Here is a 14,797-nt window from a genome sequence, read left to right as displayed (position 1 = left end):
TGCTTCCTAATGCAAGTTTACCTGCCAAGAAATGAGTCTCTCCATTTCTCAAAATATCATTAATTACTATTAGGCTGGCTTTCCCAGCATGCTGGAGCTAATAACAGCACAGAAATGTTCTGCAAAGGCAAGAGAAGGCAAAATTGTACATGCATGGTAATTAAAACATAAAAAAGGCAGGGTAAAATAAAATATTAAATTCAAAGGTAAAAAATATACATTAATTTACAAAGCAAAAATGCTTTGCGATGTGCAATAATGTTTTCCGTAGAGCTGATTTCGCAACTAAATCCTTCCTCCCTTTAGTTTGGTTTTGCTCCTGGGCGCCCAGAGTGATTTTAGAGGAATATACATATCAGTTAAAAATGGCCCGAGAGCAGAGCCTTGTGGAACCCCACGTGGGATATCTCTTCACTCGGCTCTATAATCGCATAATGACACAAGTTTCCTCAGAGAAAACCAAGCAGGGATTCGGAGTCGAGTCTGTCACTCAGCTTGCCCGTCTGTGTTTGTGTTGGACTACAGAGTGAAGAACTTTGTGGCGATGAAGGTGGTGAAGAGCGCCCAGCACTACACAGAAACGGCCCTGGATGAGATCAAATTGTTGCGTTGTGTGAGAATCTGATTGGTTTATTTATTTATTTTTTTAAATCTGTATTTGGGTTTTTGTTCTTCCTATCTTATCATTTCCAGTCTTTTTTCTTCTTTTGATCTTGCAATTGTTCACCTCTGTTTATTCTCTCGACGTTTGCCTCTGTTGTTTCTTCGTCTTCTTCTTCTGTTTTAACATAGTTCCCTCTCGTTCATTTCATCACCAGGTGAGAGAGAGCGACCCTGGCGACCCGAACAAAGACATGGTGGTGCAGCTGATAGACGACTTCAAGATCTCTGGCGTCAACGGCATACGTATCCTTGTCGAGCGTTTTGCCCGTTTTGTGATTTTACGAACGTTCCCGTCAGAGATGCATATTGGCAGCCCTTGACTCGTCTAACCAGATGTGTGTATGGTGTTTGAGGTCCTGGGTCATCACCTGCTGAAATGGATCATTAAATCCAACTACCAAGGTCTGCCGCTGCCGTGTGTCAAGAGCATTATCAGACAGGTGATAACACACACGCAGCAACACACTGTGGTGGATTCCATTAAATATGGATGAAGCACCCGAAACATGGCAATTCATCAAATTATCCCAGTTTGACACCTTTTATCCCCTCGAGGAATCACATTTAATCTGCATTTAACATGAATTAGTGCCATGCTCTGTTTGTTTTGTTATATATATATATATATATATATATATATATATATATATATATATATATATATATATATATTCATATATATATATATATATATATATATATGACTATATATATATATATATATATATATATATATATATATATATATATATATATATATATATATATATATATATATGTAGCTGACTGGATAGCTCAATACATAAGGCATCAGTATATCACCCGAGAGGGCAGGGTTCGAATCCAGTCTGGGTCCTTAGGCAAGACCCTTCAAGCTACCGCCTACCTCATACCATGAGAGATACTAAGTTGCATAACATGCCGGCTCAGACGTCGCCCGGCCAAACAAGGTCTGCGTCAGGTGTTGGGGAACCAGAGCACCTTGATGACAAATGGGCTACTGGAACAAGACGGAAATGGGCGAGAGATGAAAATGTGGATCTGTTGGAATGCTACTACTCAAGTAACCCTAGTGAGAGAGGTTACATGCAAAGACTGGGGAAGGAATGGTTACTTCGACATCCCCAGTCAACACTAAGCGCTAAACAACTAGTAGCTCAGTGTTCCAACATCCGCAAACGGCAACTGCTATCACAACTTGAGATTGACGAGATATACAACAAATGCTACGGCAAAAGGGAGGAACCCGGATGTCAGGACTGTGGGGACTTAACTACAAGTCCCACCCAGTGAGGGGATACACGGCCCCAATGAGCGAAACAGAGCTGAACGAGACAGCTGCTGACCTGAGAGAGAGAATCATGACCCGAATGACAACCAGGCCTCCCCGGCGCCAATTACAACGGCTGAGTGAAGTACCATCTGAAAGTCTCATTGAGAATGTGAATGCAGCATTGAGAACGATCCCTACCAACACCATAACAGAAACCAATGAGCTGATCTACAACTCAGCATCAGTGATCCTTGAGATACTTGGCTATAAGAGCAACATGAGACCCAATACCCACCATGGAAAAGACGGTTAGAGGCTAAAATCAAGGTAACAAGGAGGGAAGTGAGCCAACTGTCAGAGCTCCACAAGGGTGCAATGAAAAGACCAGTACCCAGAAAGTACAGGCAGATGCCCATACCTGAAGCACTCGAGACTGCCAAACAGAGGCTCCAAGCCTTGTCCAGCCGCCTAAAGAGATACACAAGGGAGAATGAATCCAGAAGGATTAACCGGCTCTTCTCCACTCAACCAGCTAAGGTGTACTCTCAATGGCAGGGTAACAATAACACAGAGCAGACCCACCAAGGCTGGAGACGGAACAATACTGGAAAGGCATATGGGAAAGGGAGGCGTCCCACAACAGCAATGCACAGTGGCTGATCTCTCTACGAGAGGACCACAGCAACCTCCCTGAGCAAGCCCCGGTAACCATCACTGTGACAGATGTCCAAGAAAGAGTCTCAGGTATGAAAAACTGGACAGCACCAGGGCCTGACATGATCCATGCCTACTGGCTAAAGAAACTCACTGCTCTCCATGAGCGAATGGCAGCCCAAATGAACCAGCTGCTACAAAGTGGGACTCACCCTGAATGGTTAACTGAAGGGCGGACAATCCTAATCCAGAAGGATCCATCAAAGGGTCCAGTCCCACCCAACTACCGACCAATAACCTGCCTCTCCACAACCTGGAAGCTCATGTCAGGCATCATAGCGGCCAAGATAAGCAAACACATGGATAAACACATGAGCACGGCACAGAAGGGTATCGGTGTAAATAGCAGAGGAGCCAAACACCAACTCCTCGTAGACCGCACAGTTGCCCGAGACTGCAAAACCCGACACCACCAACCTGTGCATGGCTTGGATTGATTACAAGAAAGCCTATGACTCAATGCCGCATACTTGGATCATTGAATGCTTAGAGATGTATAACATCAACAGGACTCTGAGAGCCTTCATTGCAAACTCGATGAGGCTGTGGAAAACCACCCTTGAAGCCAACTGCAAACCACTTGCACAAGTGTCCATCAAATGTGGCATATACCAAGGAGATGCTCTGTCCCCGCTACTGTTCTGCATAGGCCTGAACCCCCTCAGCCAAGTTATCAACAAGACTGGCTACGGATACAGACTCAAAAATGGGGCCAATATCAGTCACCTCCTCTACATGGATGACATCAAGCTGTATGCCAAGAGTGAGCGAGACATCGACTCACTGATCCACACCACCAGGATCTACAGCACTGACATTGGGATGTCATTCGGACTAGAGAAATGTGGTCGGCTGGTCACAAAGAGGGGGAAGGTCATCCACACAGAAGGGGTCTCACTCCCAGAAGGAACAATAGCAGACATAGAGGACAGTTACAAGTACCTAGGTATACCACAAGCAAATGGCAACCTCGATGAGGTCACAAGGAAAGGAGCCACAGCTAAATACCTCCAACGAATAAGGCAAGTCCTGAGAAGCCAGCTCAATGGCAAGAACAAAATCTGTGCGATAAACAGCTATGCCTTGCCAGTAATCAGATACCCTGCTGGAATAATTAGCTGGCCAAAGGAGGAGATAAAAGCCACAGATATTAAGACCAGAAAGCTACTAACAATGCATGGAGGGTTCCATCCCAAATCCAGCACCCTGAGACTGTACACGAGCCGCAAGGAAGGAGGCAGAGGACTAGTGAGTGTGAGAACCACTGTCCAGGACGAAACAACTAAGATCCATAAATACATCAGGGACAAAGCCTCAACAGACAATGTGCTCAGTGAATGTCTCAGACAACAGGGAACGGAGGTTGAGGTGCCAGAGATACCATCATGGGAGGACAAACCCCTACATGGGATGTACCACCAGCAAATAACCCAAGTGGCTGATATCAGTAAATCCTACCAATGGCTGGAAAAAGCTGGACTCAAGGACAGCACAGAGGCCCTCATCCTGGCAGCCCAGGAACAGGCCCTAAACACCAGAGCAATAGAGGCCCAGATCTACCACACCAGACAAGACCAAGGTGTAGGTTGTGCAAGGAGGCCCCTGAGACAGTCCAGCACATCACAGCAGGGTGCAAGATACTGGCAGGGAAAGCGTACATGGAGCGACATAACCAAGTGGCAGGCATAGTGTACAGAAACATCTGTGCAGAATATGGACTGGAAACCCCGAGATCAAAGTGGGAAACACCCCCAAAGGTGGTGGAGAACGCCAGAGCTAAGATCCTGTGGGACTTCCAGATCCAGACAGACAAAATGGTAATGGCGAACCAACCAGACATTGTCGTAGTGGATAAACATCAGAGGAAAGCCGTTGTGGTAGATGTAGCAATACCAAGTGATTGCAACATCAGGAAAAAGGAGCACGAGAAACTGGAGAAATACCAGGGCCTCAGGGAAGAACTGAGAGAGCCTGGAAGGTGAAGACCACAGTGGTGCCTGTGGTCATCGGGGCCCTCGGGGCAGTAACCCCCAAACTGGAGCAGTGGCTACAACAGATCCCCAGGAACAACATCAGACATCTCAGTCCAGAAATGTGCAGTCCTTGGCACAGCCAAGATACTGCGCAGAACCCTCAAGCTCCCAGGCCTCTGGTAGAGGACCCGAGCTCAGAGGATAAGAACCACCCGCGGTGGGTGAGAAGGGAATTTTTTTTTTTTTTTTTTTTTTATATATATATATATATATATATATAATATTCATAATGATCTGAATTATTGTTTATTTTCATGTATAAAAGGGAAGCTTTAGCTTTCTGCCGGCTCATCTTACAGAGCATTATTGGCTGGATTATTGTGTTAAAACCAAGGTAAATCAGTAGGCGTTATTAATATTAGGGACTCATCTATATGTCAGAAAAAAATGCATCTTGCCATGGATGGAAGAAGTGGGTGTGATAATTTTTCATCCAAGAGGGTTTTTTTTAAAAAAAAAGTTTTATCTTTTTATAAACAAAATAAGAAATGTAACCTGATGACCTTATTAGAGGTTTGCTTTAGTTTAGTGGACTTAATAGGAGGACCTTTTACTATTTTTGTGTCACTCAAAGACATCGTTTACATGAATTTGTCACCAGAAAGAAAAACGAGCCAGAATTTCTGGCTTCAAAATTTATACGTTTCCATTACTTTTGAAGCACTAGCTTCATGGTTGGTGTTCCTCTTTAATAAGAACAAATAATTTTGTTTAAGCACACCGGTTGATAAAACCTTCAGTTGAATAAATTAAGAATGACGGTTTTGTGAGAAATGGTCGACGTCTGAACGCACCCAAAGCTTCTTTGCTGCTTCTTTGCTCACAAACGATAATAATGGCATAAAGCAACCATTTACTTTATATTCTTACATTTATTACTGAGCTGAAGGCATGATAGTTGTTTGCAAAGCGGGGGAAGAGGCAACGACTGTTCATACTGGGTCCCCATTAAGACTCCAAAAACACACACAGCAGTCAGCCAGTGATTTCGAGGCAACACAACAAAGTTTATAATTCAGTTGGGTCAAAGACAAGAGATGCAGACAGTGGTTCAATTTAGACTAGAGCAACGCTGCTGTTCTCAGACACAAGACTTGGGGGCATTTTCCCATCAGCCACCTGATCAGCATGTGAAGTTGTTGAACTCTTTCAGTCTGCATCTCGAGAGCTGCCCAGACGATGAATAGAGTGATAAATGAGGCTGTTTTCCTCTTCAATATCCAAAAAGAAAAGAAAGCCACATGAAAAAAAACCCTCCAAAAGATGAACTGTTTGGTTTTGGATGAGTGTACTCATCCAAATGTTTTTACATATATTGTTAATATGTAAAAAAAAAAAAGAGAGAAAATGTTGAAGGAGAGAAAAATCAGCGTTCTTATGAATGTGTGTTGCTTTAAATGTCTTTGCAGGTCCTGCAGGGTTTGGACTACCTCCACACGAAGTGTAAAATCATCCACACCGACATCAAACCTGAGAACATCCTGATGTGTGTGGACGACGTGTTCGTGAGGCGCATGGCCATGGAGGCCACCGAGTGGCAGAGAACCGGAGCGCCACCCCCATCTGGATCAGCTGGTACCAACGCAAACACTGCTTTCATAAACATTTTTAGTATTGTTTTTTTTTTTACCCCCATTTATGAACATTGTTAATACAATTAAACGTAAATGAAACTCGGTCTGTTGGTGCAGAGTTGTTGCTGTTATTAGAACAACTATCATAACAAAAAGTATTATTTTAGGTACGTTAACCATATGGGACACACTGCACTGTGTGCTTTAAGTTACATTAACACAAAATAGAAGTTAAAAATCTTTTTCATTAAGCTTTTTTTTTCTAATGTCTTTTAATCAAATTGTATATATCAGTTTTATTGAAGTTACAAATAAAACGTAACTTTGGGCCTGAATACCAAAACCCCATCAAACTAGTGGTATTTCAGTGCCTGGGTGTCAAAGGTCAAGAGGGACTTTGCTTTTAAACATTCTGTTTAAAAGCTCCCGTTTACTATACTTGGCCAAATGCAGCAGTCTTTTTTTTTTTTTTTTTAAAGAAAGAGTGACCTATTTCTCATTTTGTGGCTGGGAAGACTGAAACTTTTTTTTCTCTTTACCAAGAAACACAAAACATTTAGGAAAAAACCCTTTTCAGAGATGATGTTCTTTAAAAGCAAAATAAAATTAAAAAAACAAAACACTTATGTCAGCTTTTTAAAGATTCGTCACTGACATGTTTCTAGTTTCCTAATAATGATCATTACTTCTGTTGAAATTTGAAAGCATTTGAGTAGAATAGCAACTGATTTTGAATATTAAATATTGAATTAAATATTCAAGAACCCACAAAAAAAGCATAGTAAAATCTAATGAAGCAGATTTTTAATTTTTTATTTTCAAAAGGATCATAAAGTTCTTGTTGCACAGAAAGGAATGAGCTTCTTTCTGCTTCCTCGGCTGCCTCCCTTTGGTGCTTTGAAGATGCATTTTTTTTCTTCACAACAACTTCTTCCACTGGAAAAAAATGTTCCAAAAACTGGATATGAACCCTGTCCTCTTGCTGAACCCCAGTGTGAGCTGTCAGATGCTTGCATCAGTCAGTCTTTTTCAGCAGCTTGCATTTGTACATTTGAAAGGGAATGCAACTACCGACATTGAAAACAAAGAGTGCTCGACAGCGGTGGCAGAGTCGGTCTGCGACTGAAGAGGCAGAGCAAGTTCACTCTTTTTATGGCGACATAAATGCCTGTCGTTCGTCTCATGTACAACTTTGGCTACTGGCTCTTTGAAATGTAGTTTTGAAGGTTTAAATGGAGTGACTGTTTCAGAATATTTCATAAAGCTGAAAGATTCTGTCCCCTAATACAGAGGATTTTCTTCTACAAGTCTCAAAAATAATAATGAGGGATTTCCAAAAATAACGACATGTTTCTGTCTATCAATCCAGAGTGTGCATGTCTATGAGCCTTTAAGGGAAAAATATGAGAGGCTGCACATTCATAATTTTCCATGTTTGCAAAGCAGGTAGGAGCAGCGATGTCTAATGTGTTTAAGACTGCAGTAAATAATTGAAGGCTTTCATCGATCTGAAACGAGAAAGGAAGGCAGTGGGTGTGCACGAGTAATGCTTCTTCATTTGTTTGTCATTTAAACTCCCAACAAAACCCACCAAAGCGGTTGCGTTTTCCCCGGATTTCATGTCCACCCCAACACAAAGTGGTGCATAATTTCAAAAAAAAAATTTATTTATTTTTTTTTTTATTATTCGGCTTCTTTTAAGCTGACCCTCTTGGAAAAACTGGGTTAAGCTCATCTCAACATCTTACAGAAGACTGTTCAATAAAATATGTAAAATGTTTGGCATAACTGTCACTCCAAGATGTCCACAAATTTTACATCCATGTATCTAAAATCAGGGCCTTAAAGGGGATACTACCCAGTTGTATCAGTTGTTATGAAAATGCTATACATTTCAAATATCACTTAAAAGAAATTTTATTTTCTGATTAATGCCTTGCAATTGGGCCTCTGTCTCTTTACAATTCCTGCTCTTTCTGAGACTTCAGGAAGTCATCACATGGCTCCTCTGTTAACCCTTTAACAACATTTGTACCAGCATTGCACTGAGATGTAGTTCACATTTCGAGCTCAGCAGATGTGCAGTTCCACCAACTGTTTGCTAATTGCTGCTGGCTAGTCTGAAGGAGCTCAGTGGCGTTCTCTGTGAGGCAGAAGCACGGAAGCGTGGAAACTGCAGCTCTGAGGAGGAGCTATGCCTTGAAGGCGGGGCGAGGTCCAGGTGTTTACCATGGAGATAAAAGTATTTCTTAAACATGCGTGAAAAAATCAAAGTAACACTCTAGGTTTTTTGGTTTTTTGAGGAGGGGAATACATTATAACACAATGTAAAGTCCAAAAACGTCTATTGTACATAATATACATTGCATTTCTTTAAAATCATTAAAGAAGTAAGTCGGCCTTTAATATGTTACCTCAGATCTTAAATTTTATCTTGACAGGACTAAATAATCTAGTATAATCTATATATTTAACTAGCCTTTATGAAAACAATTGTTGAAAGAAGTCCTGTCTCAATATGAAGGAAGATTGGACTGAAAGGGAGCGGAAAGCTGTTCAGAGCTGAAATAAACGGAGCTACATAATCCTGACAGGAAACCCTGCTTGTTGTTGGTTTGTCACTTAAAATCTCAATAAAGTTCTTGGAAGTGTGTTGTTTTCCAGTGAGCAGCTCTTCACCTAAAGGTCCTGATTGCGACCCGATCAGAATCTGAAGCCACTCATCTTTGTCTCTCTGTCCGTGTCTTTCAGTTAGCACAGCGCCCCAGCTCAAACCGGTGAGTACGTCTGATGTGAGTATGAACTAAGAAGAACACACACACACACACACCCACCCACCACACACACACACACACACACACACACACACACACACACACACACACACACACACACACACACACTTCACACACAGCATAAAGCAAAGTTAAGAGCACCACATCCAGGTTTGTCTGTGCTTTGGTTTGTAAGCATTTGGTTTTGTCTGTATCATGGTCAGCAGAACTTGCTCACAAGCTGCTGAGATCCAGGCAAATAAAACAGTACTGATAGAGCCTGGGGGGGAATTGATAAAAAAAAAAAAAGAAAAAAAAAAAAGAAGGATGTATGCTGCCCCCTGCTGAATGGGAGACAGATAGCAAGATAATTAAAACAACACAGTCATCATTTTATCGTTTTCTCTCTGCATATCGGCAATACAAAGAGACCTTTTGACCTCTTATGAAGAAGGAAGGAGTTTTTAAAAAGTTTATGACTATGAAACTCAGGAACATAAGAAGAATATGATTTGGTAATGTGTGGTTTGCTCAGATTTTATTGAAAACAATTCTGCAACATTAACAAACAGCCTTCAGTTGTGAAAATTGGCATCACGTCTCATCAGCCAAAAATAACAACTGAATAATTCACCTTTGATATTTCTCATGCTACATATCTATATTGAAGTGTTTTTTGTGCATTTTTTCCTCTGATTCATGGCCATATCTACTTTTTCTTTCTATTCCCAGGTGGGAAAAATCTCCAAGAACAAGAAGAAGAAGCTGAAGAAGAAACAGAAACGGCAGGCCGAGCTGCTGGAGAGGCGGATGTTGGAGATCGAGGCCTTGGAGCGAGAGGCCGAGATCAGGGAGGAGAGAGCCAAAGAGAGCGGCGACAAAGGAGACGCTGAACGCAGCCCGTCTTTGCCGCAGCAGCAGCCTCTGGCACCTCTGGGACCCAGCATGGCTCTGGGAGAGAGCGACGACGACGACGATGACGAGGAGGATGGGGAGGATGAAGAGGAGGAGGGAGGAGAAAGAGAGAGACCCGTCAGGTTGACGAATCATACATGTGAGTTCTGTTGGTAAATCATCAGAAATGTGTGAATCTCCGATTTTTTTCTCATGAAATCGTTTGGTTTTCTGAGACGAACCTGGCTTTTAAAGCGTAGTCCATTCTTTGAACCAGCGTTAATGAGTGTTTAAGATCACTGCTCCGTTAATGATCAAACTGCGAAGTATCATTTGTTGGGAAGTTTAAGAACAACACCAGACCCACAGAGTTTCAAACCTTTTTACAACCTGGAAAAGGCCGTAACAGAGTCAACAAGACGCTTTCGAATATAGCTGCAGAAAACAGTTATTTTCCTAATCGATTATTCTAACAATTAATTGATCAATCAGTCGGAAATATTGGCACATTCTGCAGATTTTTAATTCAACCACTGAAGTGTATTTTTAACGATATTAGTCATATAATTAACAAATGCAAATAAACGATTCAGTTCCTTTATGTTTAAAACGATAAAAATAAAACTGTTGCCAAAAATGCAACAGCAGCATTCAAGTGTTTGCTTGACCATTTGTAGCAAAGGCTAAAGAATTACGTCCCATGTCAACATGGTAAAAGAAATCTCCATCCCTTCTGTTTGACTTAACATAAATAAATACAGTGTAGAGCTAATCTATTGATTATTTTTGGCATTAATCAGTTAGTATTTGGAAAGCAAAAGTTGCTCAATTGGGGATTTTTTTGTCTTTCTATTTTACAGAATCGGAAAGAGTCCAAACTAAAAATGCCACTTGAGGAGTTCATACAAACATAGACAGAAATGATTTTTCATCTTAAACACAAAATGTAAATATTTCTGATATTTATATCTGATGGAATTATGCTTTCTGTGGCGTGTTTGATTCGGTTCAAACCAGGTGACAGAAATGCGCCGAGAAACGTTGTTGTATGTTAAAAATTCAACAACTGGAATGGAGGCATGGCTTGTGATTCAGCCTGTAAACATGCAGATGCAGTTTTGTGCTGCCTGTGAATGGGAAGGATGTGGATCGGCTCCAAGCTGATTCATAGAAACAAACGTTTTCTCCGTCTGCCTCCTCCTCCGCCCCCCCGTCTCTTTCATGTTCGTACTCGCTTTAGTTTGCCTCTCCGTTCGCCTACATCGTCTTTGACTGAACTCGCTGTTTATCCCCTTTCCACCCACTTGCTGTTTTTCTGCCCTTGTCTTCGTATTAGGCGCAGCGCCTCCCCAGGAGCAAAGCGAAACGCCACAAATCCCTGCTAATAACCAACAAGAGGAGGGGGAGGAAGAGGAAGAGGAAGAAGAGCCCACGCCTGTCGCTGAAAAAGAGGCCCCCATACCCCCCGCCTCAGAAGAAGGTAATGGAGAGTCAGGACAAGCAGATGGGGAGGGAGAGGACGAGGAGGAAGAGGACGACGAGGAGGAGGAGCCACTGAAAGTGACAGAAAATGAGAATGTGAAGGAAGAGGAGGAGCAGGAGACGGAGGAAAAGGAAGAAGAACAAGCAGAGGAGAAGCAAGAGGAGGATGGAGACATCGGAACAGAGGCACCAAAGACTGAGAGTAAAGCCGAGGAGGAGGCGGCTGTGGACGAGGAGGAGTCAAAGGAGCAGGAGGGGGAGGAGTATGAGGAGATAGACGAAGAAGACGACGATGATGACACGACGACGACAACAACGGCGGACCTTTTCACAGACAGCACCTCTCCGGTTAAACCGCAGACCACTAAAACCATTTCAGCTAAAACTAACGGGCACGTCCTGTCGGTCTCTGAGTCGCTGAGACAAAACCCCGGCACGCCGCCCACTCCCTCGCCCACGCCCGAGCCCGTCCTCTGCCCCCTGGTGGAGTCCGAGCTCAGCTACACGGACCGGGACATCTCGCTCAGCTCCGGGTACGAGATGTACAACGGCGAAGTGGCCGAACCGGCGCTGACCAACGGCTCCAGCGAGCGGCACCGCGCCGCCGTGCCCGTCTTCCCCGACCTGCCTCTGGACCCCGAGCCAGAAAACCCGGTTCCCGTGGGAACGGTGGACATTGGGACAGAACCCGCAACAAATAGCCCCACCGCGGACCGCAGTCGCACCGTTTCATCGTCAAGCACAGGAGACACGCCGAAAGGTAGGCGGCATTAACACAAAGCATGTTTCATTTGCCTTCTGCTTCACTCTTGCACTAATTTATATTGTTTTATCACATAAAATACCAGCAACATATCTTAAAGTTTATTGTAGTGACTTGACAAGCATAAGCAGTTTTTGTGAGTTCAGATTAAAAGCTGCAGAATTTGTGAGATATTGGGATTATTTTTACCTACAGGCAGGAGTGAAAGTAAACGGGTTCGGTCGGGTACTGCGTACCACTGAAAGATTTAGCTGGGGTTCGCAGTACCGCCAAGAGAGTGGGAGTGGCTTCTGCAAAGAATCACTGTTTGCACGTGCAGCACGTGTCAATGGGTGCAACAGTGCACCCATTGATTAGTGGGTGCACTAATCAATCACTGTGATTAGTGCACCCACTAATCAACAGTGACTGATTAGTTTTTCAAAACATGACGTAGCTTTTTTTCTCATTTCATAGTGTTTTGGAACTGTTCGTGCTTTGCTGGAGCACGGGTGCGAAACGGCAAAACGTTTGGAACTTTATTAAAGAACAACAACAACAAAAAAAAAAGAAAAATCAACAAAACGTGTTCCCATGGCCCAACAAAAATAACAATGTTGGGAAGTATTATTTCAACAAGGCGTTGCGTAATTCTCTGCGTTTCGGTTCCATTTCCTAAATAATAAAAAAGTTTAAAATGAACTGATCGACCACAGCTGTGTCCATGAAAGCGCCTATTAATAATTGCAAAATATTTATCAAGCCTGAAAACCTAAAAAGAGAACGGACTGAATGTTATGTTTTTAACATAACATTCAGGCTCAAAGAGAGACGGAGAATAAAAAGATACCAGTGGTTTGATCACCTTTTCAGTATCTTTGTTTACCTTTGCTGTGGCGCATGACGGCCGCAGTAGTTCCTGAACATTCAAAAACCGACAAACTTTGACTGATTACCTCGTTAATACGTCATTCACAACAAACATCAAACACGGTCAACATGTTTTATTAAGTATTTAACAAACAAATGGCTTCTACCGCGATAACTATGCGAAAGTAAATTAATAGTTTAAATTAATGAACATCTATCAGTCATGAGTCTCATAGCTTTGAAGGATCCAAGCGTAGTTTTTATTATTACTGTCAAACACCTCGTTGGCAGGTTGCTGCGCTCTTCTCATCTGCAGTAATGATCTTCTTCCCAGATGACATCGACACGTAGCTGAATAATGTCTGCAGAGACAGAACATTCGAATCTGCAAACCAATGTGAGATAAACAATCTCCGTTTTTGAGGCTGATTCAAAGTTTTCCACCAAAACTCGTCCCTCTCTGCTTGTTTATAATGACTCAGGACCAGTTACTCATCCACCTACGTTTGACATTTTACTATCGTTACCTTGAACCGTTGCTGAAGAAGCTGAAGCAGCTGCTTGATGTAAGATTACATGTCTGTTGGTGTGTAAGCTCTTTTTGTCTGCAGCAGCTGTCTCTCTTATTGAAGAAGTCTGAAAGCCAAACTATTGATTAACTGCATTACTGTCGTTCAAATGCGAAACACATAAGTTGATTTCGGGTGTCAACTAAAAATGCATCTAACTTAACCTTCTTTAGGTACCTATCTTTCGCCTTTTCCTCTACTCATCTCTAGTTTACTTTCAGTCCTGAGAGTAGCGCAGCGCACAGTAGCCATCTTCACAGTGACACGACCAAGCCACATGGTTGAAAGCGTGGGAAAAAATAGCAGCTTATAGTCCAAAAAATACCTTTTTTTTTTTTTTCTTTTGGCTATTTTGTGACCAGAAAGATTGACTAACATCTTATTGCTTCCTTTAGAATCTTAACAAATAGTTCTTTAACAATTAATTTACATTCATTTCATATGGATTACTGATAGTGAAAACAGCAATTATTGTTTTTAAATCCGGCTGAATAAATGTACAAAAACTAAAGAATGGTCCTTTTTTCTGAACTTTTTTTATGAATCTGCAAGACGAGATGAATTGATTGGTGTTTCATATGTATCGGTGAATGTGGTGAGGGTTGTGCGCTAACTGTGACGTTCTGTCCACACCCAGTCAGGGCCAGAGCTGCAGACCTCCTGATCAACCCGCTGGACCCCCGCAACGCCGACTCCATCAGAGTTAAAATCGCTGACCTCGGAAACGCCTGCTGGGTGGTGAGAGGAAAACTGGACTTTTAATGGGTTATGCTTGAAAAAGCCGGAACCTTTGAATAGACATGTTTGTTTTTCTGTAGACGCTTTAATATCAGTAAATGAAAATGAAAAATACTTTTCAACGTTTGGTTCTGACTGTAAAGATCAGATACTTTAAAAAATATGCATCATAAGCAAGTGCAGTGTTGCTTACGATGGGAAATAATTTGGTTTGGTTTTTTATTGTGCGATAAATTTGTAATATAAACCAGGAACGAACTCGTCTGTGTTGGAGGTGAAGAGCATCAGGAACATGACAGCCATCAGACAGCGTTCACGTTGTACTGTTTGCCGTCAGTCTGGCCTCATTTATTTTTTTCAGCCAGCAGAAATCATTAAATCCGGGATGCTGAGCTGAACGAGCTGGCAGGAGGTGCGATCCAGCAACTATAAACACAGCAGCGGCTGAGAAATCTTTGGTCTTACATAAGC

At 42.4% G+C, this 14,797-nt stretch overlaps 1 protein-coding gene across 9 annotated transcripts in view; it reads left to right on the top strand.

The window, feature by feature from the left end:
* srpk2 (SRSF protein kinase 2) overlaps positions 1-14,797 on the top strand; it is a 65,530-nt gene that overhangs the window by 41,225 nt on the left and 9,508 nt on the right. For 5 of the 9 annotated variants that reach the window (XM_055039017.1, XM_055039357.1, XM_055039439.1 and 2 more), the window contains exons 5-12: positions 526-613; positions 819-906; positions 997-1,103; positions 6,093-6,258; positions 9,009-9,049; positions 9,764-10,085; positions 11,262-12,167; positions 14,226-14,326. In XM_055039017.1, coding sequence (XP_054894992.1) covers positions 526-613; positions 819-906; positions 997-1,103; positions 6,093-6,258; positions 9,009-9,049; positions 9,764-10,085; positions 11,262-12,167; positions 14,226-14,326 — 1,819 coding nt within the window. The remainder of the gene's footprint in view (positions 1-525; positions 614-818; positions 907-996; positions 1,104-6,092; positions 6,259-9,008; positions 9,050-9,763; positions 10,086-11,261; positions 12,168-14,225; positions 14,327-14,797) is intronic. The other 4 variants (XM_055039509.1, XM_055039191.1, XM_055039592.1 and 1 more) reach the window with 1 other exon arrangement.

Source organism: Poeciliopsis prolifica, unplaced genomic scaffold (assembly GCF_027474105.1).
Source record: "Poeciliopsis prolifica strain line A6 unplaced genomic scaffold, Auburn_PproV2 SCAFFOLD001, whole genome shotgun sequence".
Taxonomy (NCBI): domain Eukaryota; kingdom Metazoa; phylum Chordata; class Actinopteri; order Cyprinodontiformes; family Poeciliidae; genus Poeciliopsis; species Poeciliopsis prolifica.
This window is presented reverse-complemented; position numbering and strand designations above follow the sequence as displayed.